The 16838-nt window shown below is 44.1% G+C and overlaps 1 protein-coding gene across 1 annotated transcript in view; it reads left to right on the forward strand.

Moving 5' to 3' along the window:
- ABCB7 (ATP binding cassette subfamily B member 7) overlaps positions 1–4189 on the forward strand; it is a 40853-nt gene extending 36664 nt beyond the window's left edge. The window contains exon 16 of the mRNA XM_054169340.1: positions 2715–4189. Coding sequence (XP_054025315.1) covers positions 2715–2933 — 219 coding nt within the window. The 3' untranslated portion in view covers positions 2934–4189. The remainder of the gene's footprint in view (positions 1–2714) is intronic.
- Positions 4190–16838: the final 12649 nt, after the last annotated feature.

The raw sequence follows: 16838 nt of genomic DNA on the forward strand, positions 1-16838 counted from the left end.
TTATAGTGTTACAAGACAATCTGCAACATTTTATTTTCAAGGCAAGATTTCACAGCTTGCTAAGAGCATGTTTTGTGTTAGGGTGTAACTGTTAAATTGCAAATAAAAGTACAACCTGAAGCTGTAAACCAGGCAGAGCTCTCGCTTCCCTGAGTGGTGGTGATGGAACAAAGATTGTGAATGAGCAAGGCAGGGTGGTGCAGCACTTGGGGTGCCTCACTGCTTTGTGAGGCATTCTTTGCTCAGCAGAAAGATGCCTCTTGTTGTCCCAGCTTGATTGATCAGCACTGTCCTAGAACCAGATAAACAGGGCTGAGGAGTAGAGATGAGGTGATTGTGACTAGTTTTGCTTAGCAGTGGACATGGAGCATCATAATTCCAGCATCTTTGCCTAGGCAAAATCAGAATAATCCCTGAGTGAGTAAACTAATGTTGAATTAATTATATTGATCTTCACACTGTGAAGCTGAACAGAGCAGTTACATTTTGATGAGCATTCAAGAGTTATTAAAAAAACCCCCAACTGAACAAGAAGCCATAGTTCAAAAGCCTGGTGTCAAGGGTTGAGGATGGGCTGATGACCAAACGAGTGTCAGAGGCTTCCCATGAACTCCTCTGCTCTCCAAAGGGAGGAGAAGGGGAAGAAGGGAGGGAGCCTGATGGGCTGAGAAAGAAACTAAACCAGCTGGGATGGAAAGAAGAACATTCGGGGGCAGGCACTGGGCAAGTCCCAAACTGGAATCAGCGGCAAATGTGAACTAGATTCAGGAGCTGGATCTTGGAACTGGATTCAGGAACACAGGGATCAGAATGGAAGGCAGAAGGGAGAGAGTCCTCCTTGAACACTGGTCAGTGAAGAAGAGGCTTGATCCTGGTGACACTTAGCTTTCTCCTGAAGATGCCATCCATGGGATGGAATCCCTTGTGGGTCAGTTGAAGGGCACCTGCAAGTGCCACCTTTTAACTTCCTCCACTCCAAGGTGGGGCACAAGATGTGACGGTGCCCTCAGTGTGCCCAGAAGCAAAGCCAAGCCAGAGCCTTTCTGCAGCCCAGCCCTTGGCAGGAACTCTCCCCATGAGCTTCGCACTGCTAGAAGCAGCCCCTGGCTGTGTAAACCTGCCCTGAACTTCAGAAAATGCCTCACTGAGCAGAGCCTGAGCTGGGAAATCCAAACATTGAACAGAATTAGTTCTGGTCTAGCTCAGACCAGGACACCTAGTCTCTGCTGCTCCGAAATCTAACCGCTGAAAAGTCTGAGTAAATTCTGCAGTGATGTTGGTCAAGTGTCTGTTTATTCAGATTCCACCAGCATGACTGGTAATGGAAGTGACAAGACCCATTTCTTTTTCCCAGCATGTTCATCAGCAGCTGTCACAAGGAGGTAGATTTAATTGTAGATCAGAATTTAGAACTAATATAAAATCCATGTAGTTGTCCATCTAACACTGTCTTTTCCCAAAAGACAGAAGATCTGCAGGATGAATATATTACGGTACTTTGGTGTCCATGAACATAGAAGTGTATCTCAGAGTGAAGGGATGAGTCTGGATTTTTGAATCATACAGTCACAGAATGGCTTGGGTTGGGAGGAACCTTTAAGGCTCATCTAGGCCAATGCCCTGCAGTCGGCAGGGCCATCTGCAACTATAGAGCAGGTTGTTCAGAGTGACAGACAACCTGACCTGGAATGGTTCCAGGGACAGAGCATCTACCACATCTCTGGGCAACGTGGGACAGGGTCTCACCACCCTCAGTATAAGAAAATTTTTCCCATCTCTCCAGTCTAAATCTCCCTCTCTTAGTTCAAACCATCACCCCTTGTCCTGTCACAACAGGTTCTGCTCAAAAGTCTGTCCCCAGATTTCTGAGTGGTCTCTTCAAGTCCTGGAAGGCCACCAGAAGGTCTCCCTGGACCCTTGTCTTCTCCAGGCTGAACAACCCAAACTCTCAGCCTGGCCTCCTCCATACCTGCTTAAACCAGGTCAATGTCCTTCTTGTGCTAAGACCTGTAGCACACATCTAGTACAAATCTCTCTGTGCTCTTTTCTTTTAGCTCCTTAGTGTCAGTGAGTTTGTTGCCAAGCAAAGCCAAACACATTTGGTTGGTATGCTGCTGCTACTTTTGCACTAGTTCTTTAACATCTTGCTCCTCAAACAGATCTCTATGTTTACATTTACTGCTTAAACTGGAAGATACATTAAAACTTCATGTTGATAGGCTTTACATTTTGACCAACTGGACAAAAGGCATTTTCATTCCCATTTATTTTCAGTTGAGAGGAGCACAGCTCCTTTTTTTTTCATTGATTCATAGAATGATTTGGGTTGGAGGGGAACTTAAAAAGATCATTTAGTTCCAACCTGCTGCTGTGGGCAAGAACACCTTCCGCTGGACCAGGTTACTCAATGCCTCATCCAGCTTGGCCTTGAACACCCTCAGGGAGGAGACATCAACAGCATCCTTGGGCAACCTGTTCCAGTGTCTCACCACCCTCGCTGGAAAGAATTTCTTCCTGATCTCCAGTCTGAATCTCCCCTTCCTGCTCACCATGTAACACACAATTCAGTGCATCATGTTCAGTCTCTCGTTGCTATCCCAACATCCTTCTCTGTGCTAATCCCTATTGCAAACCCCTGTCCTGTGTGTTGGTAGCATTTATATTGCTGAAGGTCTGGTGATGTTGGTGACTGACTCACTTGCCTTCTCTTGCAGGGTAAAGTTGTGGAGCGTGGTAGACATTCAGATCTCCTTGCAAGTCCAAACAACCTCTATTATGAGATGTGGCACACACAGAGCAGCAAAGTACTGAATAGCCACAACAATCCCAGCTGGGAAGAGAGAAACACCCGGATGTCCAAAGAGGAGGAAAGGAAGAAACTAGAGGAAGAAATTAGCAACAGTGTGAAAGGCTGTGGAAACTGTTCCTGCTAAATATGGTCCTGCATCCATCTTCTAACACAGGTTACAAATGCACAAGATCACACTGGAGTGCAGCTCTTGTTTTTAAGTCAGCCTTCAAAAAACTTTTCCTGGGTTTTGCAGTTTCTGGGTTTTCCACTTTCTCAGAGGGACATCATTTCAACCAAAGGAGTTCTATTTTTACATATTTAGAAATCTCTAATATTCAGTGGCGTCTGCAAGAGCTGAACTGTGTCAGAAACTTCAGACTTCTCCACTAAGAGTGTAATTTATGGCAATTTTTTAGGCATTGGTAAATTCTCCTGGTAGTCGCTTGAGGTGGATTATTATATTGTAAACAGATTTGTCCTTGACTTACAGTATTTCTCATCATTAATGGATGATAAAGATGTCATGTTTTAATTGTAATTGGGCTACTTTGAGCTCATTTGCTAGTGAGGAAGGTGCAATTTCATTTCTTCCACGGTGTTCTGGTTTAAAATGTTCCTCCTTGTAAAAGAATAAGAGAAGCCTTCAAGAAAAAATTAGAGCCTTCTAGTAGCAAACTAAATATTGGAGTTATCCATCTCACCCTTCCAAAACAACTTTCACAGGGGACTATCATGAATGTTTGGGTATTAGCCTACAAGCTAACAGAATTTTTTAAGAGCTGGCAAAAATTTGTAGTTGACAAAGTATTGTGTGACTTTACAGAAAACATAGAAAACATGTGTAAATAGGAAGAGTAGGAAGTTATCCTTAAAGGAAGGAACCTGAATTCAGGGTTCTGTATCCTCAGCATCTGCTGCAGCAGTCAACACAGAATGCAGTCACAATTTCTATTTCAGTCATGGTCTTAGGGAGCAATTAAGATTCAATAAAGCCTTCCATAAATTTCTATTATGTCATTAATGTATGAGAAAATGACCTGGATAATGTGGAAAGCCTTGCAATAATCATCTCTTCATTTCAATAGTCAGAACTTCTTCAGTGTCGAAAAACCTCAGGCGCTCTGATTGGGTTTGTGTGGCGGGGGGGCTACAGGGGTGGCTTCTGTGAGAAGCTGCCAGAAGCTTCCGCCACGTCTGACAGAACCATTGCCAGCCAGCTCCAAGATGAACCTGCCACTGGCCAAGGCTGAGCCCATCAGTGACAGTAGTGGCACCTCTGGGATTACTTATTTAAGAAGCAGGGGGGAAACACATGAAAGCAGAAGCAGTCAGAAGAGAGGAGTGAAGATGTGAGAGAAACAACTCTGCAGGCAGCAGTGAAGGAGGGGGAGGAGGTCCTCCAGAGCAGAGATTCTCCTGTAGTCCATGGTGAAACCCATGGTGAGGCAGGCTGTCCACCTGCAGCCCATGGAGGTCCATGGTAGAGCACCTCACACCTGAGGAAGTGGATACGCCCAGAGGAGACTGGGACCCTGTAGGTAGCTGACACTGGAGCAGTCTGTTACTGAAGGACTATGCCCCATGGAAGGGGCCCACACTGGCACAGTTCATGAAGAGCTCCAGCCTGTAGGAAGGACCCATGATGGAGAAGTTCATGGAGGACTGTCTTCGGTAGGAGGGACCCCACGCTGGAGCAGGGGAAGAGTGTGAGAAGGAAGATGGAGCAGAGACAGCATGTGATGAACTGACCACAGCTCCCATTCCCCATCCTTTTGCACTGCTGAGAGGGGGAGGTAGAGAATTTGGGAGTGAAGTTGAGCCTGGGAAGAAGGGTGGCATAGGGAAAAGGTGGTCTAAGATTTGGGTTTATTTCTCATTACCCTGCTCTGACTTCTAACTGGCAATAAATTAATTTTCCCCCAAGTCAAGTCTGTTTTGCCTGTGATGGGTCATTGCTGAGTGTATCTCCCTGTACTCCTCTTGACCCAGGAGCTGAGCCTTGTATTTTTCTCTCCCCTGCCCAGCTGAGGAGGGGGAGCGACAGTGGCTTTGGTGGGCACCTGGTGTACAACAGGACCTTATCTCCTCAGGGAAATTTACCATTTCTGGTTATTCTGGTAGAATTCGTCATGTTGAAATTAAAAATAAAAATCTTTCTCTTGGATGTTGAAAAATAACATCTTTTCTTTTTTTTTTTTTTTTTAATTTCTTCCCTTTTTTCCTGGGGAATTTTAGCAGTATAACTACACTGTAATTATGGTTGTAAATCAGATGCAAGATTTCTCAGTGTGGGCACTAGCAAAGCACTGAATTCAGTGCTGCTGGAAATTTAGGTGCAAATAGTGTTTGTTTTTTGATGTTATACTTTCCCTTGTAAATGAACATGGGAACTAGTATAAAGGGGTGAAACCTTTGCTGTCGTTTCTGTTAGAAACTTATTTTGGCTGTATTAAAATCGTGGATGAAAACAAAAACCCACAAACAAACAAACAACATGGTTGGGAAAAACCCACAAACCAACCTGGCATCAATCTCCAGTTTAAAGTGTAGCAAATGGAGGGACTTCTCTTGTCATTCTTGGAGTGCAGAAGCAAAGCAAAGCCTTATTACTGTGGTGGCAGCTCAGAATTCTTCTAGCTTACCATCTTCCTTTTATTTTCACTAATTGTCTCATTTTCAGTTTCCGACAGCAGTGAGGTTGGCTCTCAAGGTGCAGTTATCTCTGAACTGCCAGAAACAGTTAGCAAAGGTTTATTCAAAAGTCTTTTTCTCAGGCATCTCCCTTTCCTGTTTTGTGGCTAGTAAAAACCTAGCCCATGTATTGTCCCTCCCTAGTCTCTGCAGGAGCTGGTGGTTGGAAGTAAATAATTTCTCTGCTGTTGCTTGCAGCAGATCATGTGCAAAGGCTGAAAATGAGAATATTTCAGTCGTGAAGATTTCCTTTGGCATGAGGGTTAGAAATGTCACTGAGCTGAAAGCTGGAGAAGATTTTTCCCTTGGTGAACGGTATTCCATGTTGCAGGGCTTCAACATACTGGTAACTGCAGAGAGCACAGGAGCTGGTGTGATCTTCACTGTCTGAAAGCAGAAGCCATTCTAATGCCAAATATGATTGATTTGGGGAATGGAAGTTTGCAGATGAACAAGTGGTTGTATAAAGCTGATGAATTTATTAGTGGGGATGGACTTTGCAAGTCCTCTGGGTATAGCAGGTTTGGGATGAGGCTTGTTTTCTGTGGTAGATACCAGAAATAATTCCCATTTGTTGAAATCTGTGAAGGGTTCACTACAGCTGCAATGTCATGCACAACCTCTGCCATCAGTTTTGATGCCAGTGACTGCACTGCAGCTTTGTCCAGCTTTGAACAAACTGAATGAGGGGAGGTAGCTCTTAACAAAGGCACTTAACTAAAAGCAGAGGCCAGTTGCAGAGTAGAATTTTTGCTTTGAAGAGTTGCAGTGAGTTTCTGGAGATGACAGAAAACTTCTGTGTGGTGGAGTTGCTGGATAAGCATTCCAGAGTTTGGGGCTTTTTTTGAAGGGATGCTCTCTCTGCTTGCCTCTCTGCTTCTAAGGCACAGGTTATAGAAATAGACTTCACCAGATAGCAGCTACGCACAAGAAATGGAGAACGGGATGGGGAGGAAAAAAGCATCTGTACTAATGAGAGCCAAAAGGGTTTGCTTGCCCCATTACTTTCCCAAGTTAAATGGGACAAAATTCCTCTAAAAGCAGAAAAGGTCCTATTGTGGCTGATGCGTTGTGGGCAGGATCCTCTGCTGCTTCAGCTCTGTCGGAGATGCAAGAACAAAATACTGAGTTACATTTTGTGAGCAGAGCCAAACTGGGTGATCGTCTCAGCCGCTAGAGAGTAAAACTTGTGCTCTCTTTTTGGTTTTATTGTTTTAAAAAATGGATATAGTGAGGTGGAGGTTGGTCTCTTCTCCCTAGTATCAAGTGATAGAGGGAGAGGAAAGGGCCTGAAATTGTGCCAGAAAAGGTTTAGTTTTGGTATTAGGAAAAATGTCTTCACTGCAAGAGCGGTCAGGCATTGGAACAGGCTGCCCAGGGAGGTGGTGGAGTCATCATCCTTGGAAGTGTTCAAGAAACTTGTGGACATAGACATGGCACTTTGGGACATGGTTTAATATCCATGGTGGTGTTAGGTTGGTGGTTGTCTTGATGATCTTAGAGATCTTTTCCTATCAAAATAGTTCTATGATTCTGTGATTTTATTTGTTATTGATACATTATGACTCCAAAGTGTCACCAATTAAAACAGACATTTAGAATGCTGAATGGCAGTGTCCTGGATGTGGAGGGACTCTGCACTGGCTTCTAGGACAGCATCTGTGACTTTATGCTGTCTGACCACAAACAGGTCGGTTTTGGAGCTCTTTGCCAGCCTCAGTGCATCTTGATAATTCTGCTCCTCTGCAGTCGGAAGCATCACTTTTCTGAACAGCAGCTTTTCATATTCTGGAACAACCTGCCTGTTTTTCAAAATTCAAGCCATCCATCTACTCCCATGATAAAGTCTTTGTCTGCAATTTTAGAGTGGAAAAAGCCTTTTTTTTTTCCCTTTTAATTTTTTGTTCTTAAAGGAAATGTGTTTGTGAACAATGGGTGTTAAAAGGGGGCTGCTCCTTGCAGTGTTCATCTATTAACAATGAACATACAGAGTTTGATTATAATTCCCATGTAAAAAGTTGTTAGGCACAAGATATGAAGACACAACATACTAATTGTTGCTATTCATGGTACCATAGAATGTTTTTTGGGTTGGAAGGGATCTGCTCTAACAATTCCATGTGCTTCTGTTGGGGGTTTCAGAGCTGGACACAACACTGCAGGTGGGGTCTCATGAGAATGGAGCAGAGATTTGGGGTTCTTCTCACCTCTTAAGGAGAAATCTTAATGGCTGGGGGGGGAGGCTATTTTGTTTTCACAAATGGATGTTCATAACTTGCTGTTTGCAGCTGATCCCTCAGTTTACCCTCAGCACTTCTGTTACATGGATGAGTAGTTATCTACCTCTCTTAGCACTGAAATGATGTTCAAGTTCCTTTTCAGAATGAAAATGTATAAATTCCCATTGTACAGGGAGATGACAGGAGTTCAGGAACCACAACAAATTGTATAAATATCCTCCCCTGACTCCTGATGTTCTTCAGTATAGAGATAATGATTAGAAAATAAAAGATGTATCTTTGTGACTAGAAATGGGTGTCCTGTCAAAATGGCTCTTCCAGCTTTGCAGGAGATTGCAGGGGACACAGTCACACTAGTATGGACACTGAGAGCAGTGGTCTTACAGCTGTAGGGGCTCTGGGAAGCTTGGGATAGGTGTTTTAAATGAAAACAATGGATGAGGAGCTTGGTAATGACAGTGAAGCTGATCACAAATGATGGGGATGTGGATTAGTGTAAGGAAAAGACATTCCAGTTGACGGATCAGAGAGGTAAGTCCAAAGAGTGCACCTGAATTCTGTTCCCACTCAGCTTTCATTTAACTTTCAGTGCATGGAGCTGCAAAAACATCAAGAGCACTCATGTTGGATGTGTCATGCTGATGAGAATGACACATCAAAACAAATCAAGAAAAACCTTGACTGGTTCTTACTTTAAACGTCTGCATTTTATAAACGTAAACTCTCAACTTGTGAACAGCAGAAGTACATCAGGGTTTAAGAATTTGCCTGAGCCCTTCACGTGACTGAAGAGAGTTGGGGTTGTTCAGCCTGGAGAAGAGAAGACTTCAGGGAGTCTTAATTGTGGCCTTTCAGAACTTTAAGTGGCTGATCAGAAAGCAAGGCCTGTTGTGAACAGGACAAGGGGTGATGGTTTAAACTAGAAGAGGGAAATGTAGACTGGAGGAAAAGGAGAAATGTTTGACAGTGAGGGTGGTGAAACCCTGGCCCAATACATCCAAAGAGGTGGTAGATGTCCCATCCCTGGAACCACTGCAGGTCAGGTTGATTGTGGGTCTGAGCAACCTGCTCTAGTTGCAGAGGTCCCTGCTGACTGTAGGAAGATTGGACTAGAAGAGGTAGATCTGGAGCCTTCTCCAGACTGGACAACCCCAGTTGTCTCAGCCAGTCATTAGAGCAGTTATGATCCTCCATGTGATAATGCTAGATATACCAGCAAGCTGTGTGCTAGGCTAAAGGTATCTTCCTTAGTAGACTTCCAGGTATGTCCCATGAGAGTAAATGATGATTAACATTCTTTTGAGTTACTGGGCACTTCTGAAAGCAGGGCTGGTGGGATAGGCTTTGTGTGCATAATTAAATCTCTGAATTCTCAGAGCTGCTATGCAAGTTTCCTGCACGTGACCACAGTCACCTCAATGTTTCAGCACAGGATCTCTCAGATGAGAAGTGCCAATTGTACTGAGTTGCACAGTGGATTTATTAATTTGAAAAGAAGAGGAAAAATGCATTTTTACTGGTGTCTTAGGGCAGAATTTAAAATAGCATCCCCAAAGTTGAAAGACTAACGTGACAGCTCCTCCACATTTCATTTCCAGTCCTCAATGCTTTGTAGCTCTTTATGAAATTGTCAAGTAAAGCATTTATGTCACACCAACTTACAATGTGTCTTGTACAGCTATCAACCTTATCCTGGAGAGGGGGAGAAGGAGAGAATATTCTTTCCTTCCATTATGGAGAGAAAGAAACAAGTTGAAATATAATATGCCAGCTGGTGTTGTGTCCTTTGAATACCTGGTAAAGTACTCTGCAAGTGTCTTCTGACGATTTGCCTGACCTTGTGTGTGCACCAACAAATATTCATAGAAATGGAGGCTGAAAAGATGAAAAGTTTCTATTTTACACTAGTTAAAGTGGAATATGAAGGTCAGTCTGTAACTTGGAGTGAACATTTCAAACACAGTTGATCCGTGAATTATGAAATGGGCAAAAGATGGGGCTTACTGACCATGAAAAGCAGGGAAAGTGTTCTGGGAAGAGCAGTGTAGAGCTTGTGAGAGATGGTGAGTGACATGGTTTGTTGCTAATGTTACTGTTCTGTGATTCAAGTAATCTAAGGTATTTCGCAGGACACAAGGAAGCAAGGAGAGCACAAGGCATTTTAGGCTGGAGTTGTTCCTTGTGCAAACTTCCCTTTGGTTTCTTTTAAAGCCTGTGTAAAGATTTGCTGGTAATGGTATTTGGACCTGAGATAGTAAGGTCTCACTGGGAAGGAAGCTCTGAGCAACAGCTTATTAAATGCTAGCAAGTAAGAAAACAACTAAAATGCAAAGTAATTACATATTACCACTTACCTGGGGAACTGTGCATCACCTGGTGTGATGAATGTAGGTGAATGTTGCTGTATTGGCCAGCTCTCCCCCAGGCTGTGTAGCAGCATCACATATCCCTGGAGCATTAACAAGAAAAAGATGTTTGACAGATTTTAGTCTTTTTAATCAGAGAATCCCTGTGTGGTGAGGTTTGGAAGGGACCTCTGGAGATCATCCAGTTTGGACTGGATAAAGCAGGGCCACCCATAGCAGGTTGCCCAGGATCACAATGTCCAAGGGCGTTTGGAATCTCCCCAGAGAAGGAGACTCCACAGCCTCTCTGGGCAGCCTGCTCCAGGACTTCAGCACCCTCACACTGAAAAAGTTTCTCCCTTCCCTTTCAGGCTGCCCTTCTCCAGGCTCAACAGTCCCAGGTCTCTCAGCCTTTTCTCCTCACAGAGATGCTCCTGGCCCCTCGGCATCTCTGTAGCCTCCACTGGTATCTCTGTAGTAGTTCCCTGTCTCTCTTGAACTGGGGACCCCAGAACTGGACCCAGTACTTCAGGTGTTACCAGACTGGGAGGAATCTGTAAAGTTTAGTAACCTGGAAAGTTGTATTGCAGAGCACCTGAAGTTTATCTTTGAGGGTGTGGAGGGAATTGATTAAAGTTTAGTGGTGTGTGATGTGATCATAGAGTGACTGTGCTGGATGTCACTGAAAATGTCCTTTGCCCAAGCAAACGGTTTCTGAAGTTCTAGGGTAAAAGTAAATGAATGACCTTAAGTTGTACAATGCAGCAACTTTTTAAAAACTGATATGTTACAGTATTTAAATATAAATATCAAAGGAAGAGGAATTCAGAGAGGTGAGTTTGGGTTAGTGGGGGAAAGAAGAATTTCTAAGTTCAACCCCCTACGTGCAAACTTTGAATGCTCATCCCAGACAGTGCTTGCAGGAGTTCTCTTGGCAGCTTTGCACACAAGCTGATCATTTCTCCAACATCACCTCACTTTGCTCTGTATCTGGGCTGCAATTTTCCTGCAATCCTACCTGAAATATTTCCTGTCTATGAATTCAAAGGAACATTGGCAGCTTCTGTCTTAGCTCTGGGCCCTTTCCCCTCATGTGTTGTGGGGAAGTTCTGTCTTTCAAAGGACCTTACCAGGTGACCTTGTTGGGATGGGACACTGCACAATGAAGGCCCTTGTGCTGCCTGTGGACCTCTCATGTAGCAGCTCTCTTGTGGGGAGAGGCTTGCTTTATGAAACCTTTCTGCCACAGTGCCTGCTTATTCCAGCCGGGCAGGCAAGTAGCATGAAATATGAGGAAGCTGCTAACAGCCTGCTCGGAGCTGGCTTTTGTCCTCTGTGGCTTATATGTTATTGGAGTTGTGCAGGCATCTGATGTTCAGCAGTGTCTGTGTGTGATCATTCTACCTAGCAGAGCCTCCAAAATGGTCAGAGGTGGTATCTCAGAGAAAGGTAGCTGCACACATTTCTTGCAGTGTGGAAAGAATAATTTTGAATGTCATCTCCACCAAAAACTAGTGTTTACCAGAACCCTTCAACTCTGCTTAGTGGTGCTGCAAAGAGCATCATACATATCTGGGCAAGCATGTTTTCAGGTGCTTAGCACTGTAAGAGGTGGAGGCAATTGAGTCCAGCTCTTATCAGCTTTGTGCTTTCTTATCAGTTCCCTGGGACTTCTGATAGAAATCTCAAGCTGACCACAGAAACCTTCCTCCACCACATGGAGAATTCCATGGCTAAAACCACTCAGGGTAGGCAGGATTCAGCCCTCCTAAACAAGAAGGTTCCTGTGCTTGCTAGCAGGGTGCAAAACGTGAGGATGGGCTTCTTACAAGCAGCTGCTGTTGTCTGGGCTGTGCTCCCAGCAGAACTGGTGGTTGGAATGTCCATCAGGTGTTAGACTCTCAAGTCACAAAGTATTTTGCATGCAAAAGTGATCGCTTAAAGCTTTCTAAGACTTCCTTTGTGTCATAGGTTTGTGCACTAGTTACTGTAATTCTGTCAGACTTAGCTGGATACTTCCATGACGCAAGGGCTCTCAGCCACAGTCTGGAAGGTATTTATCCACACACCAGTGTTTAAAACACTTTATATCTTCTCGTAATTCCTGCAGATAAAGCCATCATGCCACACCATCAAGCCCTAAGTACTAAATAAAACCACAGAGACCACAGTTAATAAAAGAAGGAACAGGAAACCACTGAAGGTGGATGGCAATATTGAGAAGATAAACAGCACAGGAGTAATTGAGGGCAAGCTAAATGCAAATAGCACTTGTGCAAACCAAAGGGAAATACATGAAGCTGCTTTTCAGTGTATGATCATCTTCAGAAGCTGACAGCAATGTTTTCTGTAGATTATTTTGGGGGGGGGGAAGGGGTGTTTAGTTTAAGGCCCCAAACTTTCTAGCTGTTATTTAGTCTACTGGAAAGCAGTCAAGGTCTAAGAAGTAAAAGTCCATATGATTTCTAATAGGTGTCTAGAAAAGCAAATCCTACAAATGGCTGGTTTTAGACCTGGATATTAAAGTCTCTGAGGAAGTTCATTCAGTGGGAACATAAGCTCATGTCTAATGGCAGTGCCTGATTTAGACCAAAGCTGCTTTCCTGACATCTGAGCTGTCCTATGGAGCTCCTATTCTAGCCAGAAAACTGTGCAGACTTTCACAGACCGTAAATTCCATGGCATACATCTCTTAAGTACTTTGCTCAAAGGAATGTTAAGCTCTTTTACTAAATCTGCAAATTTATAGCTATTTGACAACTTTGAGTTTACAGTCTGACAGCTCTCGTCACCAGTCAGAATGTGAGGAGCAGAGTAAGAGGCTGCAGTGCTTGCTGGGGACTTACAGGGATCTTGTAATAACAACCAACTAGGAAATGTTGGAAAGCTGTGACAGTCTGGGAACTGTTTGTGACATCTGTTAAACATGCTTGGGTTTGTTCCTACTGACTGCAGTGAGATGCAGGTGGTATTTCATAGAAATGGAGCAATTGTCTTCCAAAGTGGGAGCCAAAAGTCTTCATCCAGGACTTTCCGCAGTGTCACTCAGGTGAACTTCCATAGACATGACCGTGACACAATTCTTAACACTTGATTAAAATGGAGTTACTCAACAGATTATTTCTCTCTGAGTGCAGGAGAAAATGAAGTGAAAATAGTTAGCCTCTGAACTCTGCCGGGAACAGAAGAGGAGAGGACCCTCATGGAATCCTTGCTCTTGAGTGCTTTCAGGTGACCAGTGCTGTCTGCATGGGAAGGGGATGCAGACTAATGGCTTTATGGTTCAGAGCAAATCAGCAACAGTTTAAAAAGAAATGGACAGTGTTAGAAGAGATGCAAACTCAGAGGTCATCTAACTGTAGAAGGCCTTGAATATGCAAAATGTCTAAGTGTGTTCAGTCAAGTAGAAGAGCTGTGTCTTTCTACAAGATTCCTTGCTAGATTAGTTTGTTGGGCCTTGTGATGGAAGTATATGCATCTTAGTGGAACAAAGTTTCCTCTAAGGCATACTATGCAGGCAACTTGTTTTAATACACACTTGTCCTTGAAGTCCTCAGTGCTGAACCTGCTTTAAGACCTTCTAGAATGGTGGCACAGACACAGAAGAACTTGGTTTACCATGTAGCTACAGTATAGCCAACTAAATTCAACCAGTGCTGCTCAGAGGGACCTTGACAGACTGGACAGATGGGCAGAATCCAAGGGCATGAGATTTAACACATCCAAGTGCTGGGTTCTGCACATTGGCCACAGCAACCCCCTTGCAGTGCTACAGGCTGGGGTCAGAGTGGCTGGAGAGCGGACAGTCAGAGAGGGACCTGGGGGTGCTGGTCAATGGTAGGCTGAACATGAGCCTGCAGTGTGCCCAGGCAGCCAAGAGGGCCAATGGCATCCTGGCCTGCATCAGGAACAGTATGGCCAACAGGAGCAGGGAGGTCATTCTGCCCCTGTACACTGCACTGGTTAGGCCACACCTCGAGTCCTGTGTCCAGTTCTGGGCCCCTCAGTTTAGGAAGGAGGTTGACTTGCTGGAAGGTGTCCAGAGAAGAGCAACAAAGTTGGTGAGGGGTTTGGAACACAAGTCCTATGAGGAGAGGCTGAAGGAGCTGGGGCTGCTTAGCCTGGAGAAGAGGAGACTCAGGGGTGACCTTATTGCTGTCTACAACTACCTGAAGGGAGGTTGTAGACAGGCGGATGCTGGTCTCTTCTCCCAGGCAGCTAGCACCAGAACAAGAGGACACAGTCTCAAGCTGCACCAGGGGAGGTTTAGGTTGGATGTTAGGAAGAAGTTCTATATAGAGAGAGATTGCCCATTGGAATGTGCTGCCCGGGGAGGTGGTGGAGTCACCATCACTGGAGGTGTTCAGGAGAAGACTTGATGGGGTGCTTGGTGCCATGGTTTAGTTGTTTAGGTGGGTTGGATTGGTTGATAGGTTGGACACGAAGATCTTGAAGGTCTCTTCCAACCTGGTCTGGTCTATTCTATTCTATTCTATTCTATTCTATTCTATTCTATTCTATTCTATACCCAAGGACTAAGCTGTCCATAAACAGAGGACGTGAATTATTTTAGAAAACCAAATCCACCTAGGTGATGAAAGTTAGCTTTCCATTCTTTCCATGAGCCCCTCCAGCAGCTTATGGTTCTCTCCAGGGGCTCCAGACCTTCACACCAGCCTTGGGTCAGGTTGGGACAGAGCATTTCTGATCCTACCAATGAGTCACCTTGAAGCTGCTCCTCAGCACAGATTGGAAATGGATCTTAGTGGGTCAGTCTGCAGCATATCATACTGGGTTCAGTTTTGGGCTCCTCACTACAATAAGGATATTGAGGGGCTGAACCATGCCCAGAGAAGGGCAACAAAGCTGGTAAAGGAACTGGAGAGCAGGTCTGGTGAGGAGCAGCTGAGGGAACTTGGGGTGTTCATCCTGGAGAAGAGAGGGCTGAGGGGAGACCTCAGCTTCCTGAAAGGAGGTTGGAGCCAGGTGGGAGTTGGTCTCTTCTCCCACATAAGAAGTGACACGATAAGAGGAAACAGTCTCAAGTCATGTCAGGGAAGGTTTAGGTTATACATTAGGAACAATGTTTTCACTGAAAGAATAGTTAAGCCCTGGAACAAGCTTCCCAGGGCAGTGGTGGAGTCACCACTCCTGGAGGGGTTTAAAAGACATGTGAACATGGTGCTGAGGGACATGGTTTAGCATTGGACTTGGTAGTGTTGGGTCAATGGTTGGACTTGATGATCTCAAAATTCTTTTCTAGCCTAAAGGATTTTATGACCCTGTATTATACCATTTGATGTGATGCTCTGTTTCTGGAAGTGTCAAAAATACTTGAAGCCTGTAAGGATTAGCAGAAACATCTTAGAACTGTTTGAGTGGAGCCCAACGTGCTGCCAAGGTACAAGAACAATATAATCTACAAACCAGGACTAGTTAGGGAAATTTTGATGTGACCAGTGAGCAGTTACCCAAACCCTGGTGTTTCCATCATCTGAAAACTGAATGTTGTATGTGAACCTTTTCAGTGTGACTGACCCTTTCTGTGAGAGTTGTCTCAAGTGCAAAGACAACATCCACATCCAGGCATGCTGTCATACACATCTTTTTGAAGAGAAGCAAGAACAACATCAGAAAATGATCGCACAACTGAGAATATGTATTTGTCCTATAAGGAAGCTCTCTAAAACCTTCCAAATGTCTAGACTTCAGTCTAGATTAATGCATGTGGATCTCAAAATCTTGGGACTGTCATCACAAAAGACACCACGAAAAGGTTGGGAACTGAGACCTTGCTGTAGCTCCTACAGATAATTGCCTGGCTCCCTGATGCCATGTGAGGTGAGGTTACTTCACACAAGCAGTGCAATTACCTGCTGTACAAATGGAAAATGAAATTGCAACTCTGTGTGCAATTGTCAAGAAGACACCCAAACTACAGGCTATCTATCAGAACTGCTGCCCTCTTCTTCTTTGGGAGAAAAGCCTGCATTATTCTCTCTGGAAACAATAGATTTGAAGACGTTAATATTTTTTTTAAATGTGGCCTTTCAAGGTGTCCTGTGAAAGATGATGATCTACCAAGTGTTTACACTGGTTTCTGCAGCTTTCAATCTAACAGAGAGAAAAAAAATCTCATCACCTGAGACCTCCTAGGGCTGTAGTGTGAGGCTAAAATTTGGATGAGTCTAAAGAGATGAAGCTGGCAGCAGATACAGGACTTAAATACAGGTTATGTGATGTGCTGAGAATGGATTGAATGGCCACGTGCTGTTTGGATGGACTAATAACTGAATAAGTGGGTTCCCCCCCTTTGTTGTTTTTTTTTGACTATTCTTGTCCAAATTAGAGGCAAGACAGGGGGAAAAGAACCCAAGCATACCAGTGGTGGATTCCCTGGAGGGGGAGTGTGTACATTACACTGGAGACAGAGGAGGAGGTTGGTCCTTTCCTGTTGCAGTCTGAGGCAGATTAACAGCAAATCTGTTGACACGTCTTCTGGAAGGGAAAAAAAAATAAATTCACTGGGAGGTTATGAATTACCAATTAAAACAAAAAAAGCCTTGGTTATAATCACTCACCATAAAAGAAATGTCCTTTAATTTTAACTTTAGTCTTAATTTTGGGGAAGATGATGAGGAATGTAGGAGGCACATTTAATCTGTACTTACTGTTGTGTTTCTTTGTGGTTCTGAAAGCAAACATTTTGCCTTGAGAAAGAAGCTAAATTGGTTTGCACAGGTGTAAAGCTTTCCTTTTATTAATATTTAA

This window comes from Dryobates pubescens, chromosome 18 (genome assembly GCF_014839835.1).
Source record: "Dryobates pubescens isolate bDryPub1 chromosome 18, bDryPub1.pri, whole genome shotgun sequence".
Taxonomy (NCBI): Eukaryota; Metazoa; Chordata; class Aves; order Piciformes; family Picidae; genus Dryobates; species Dryobates pubescens.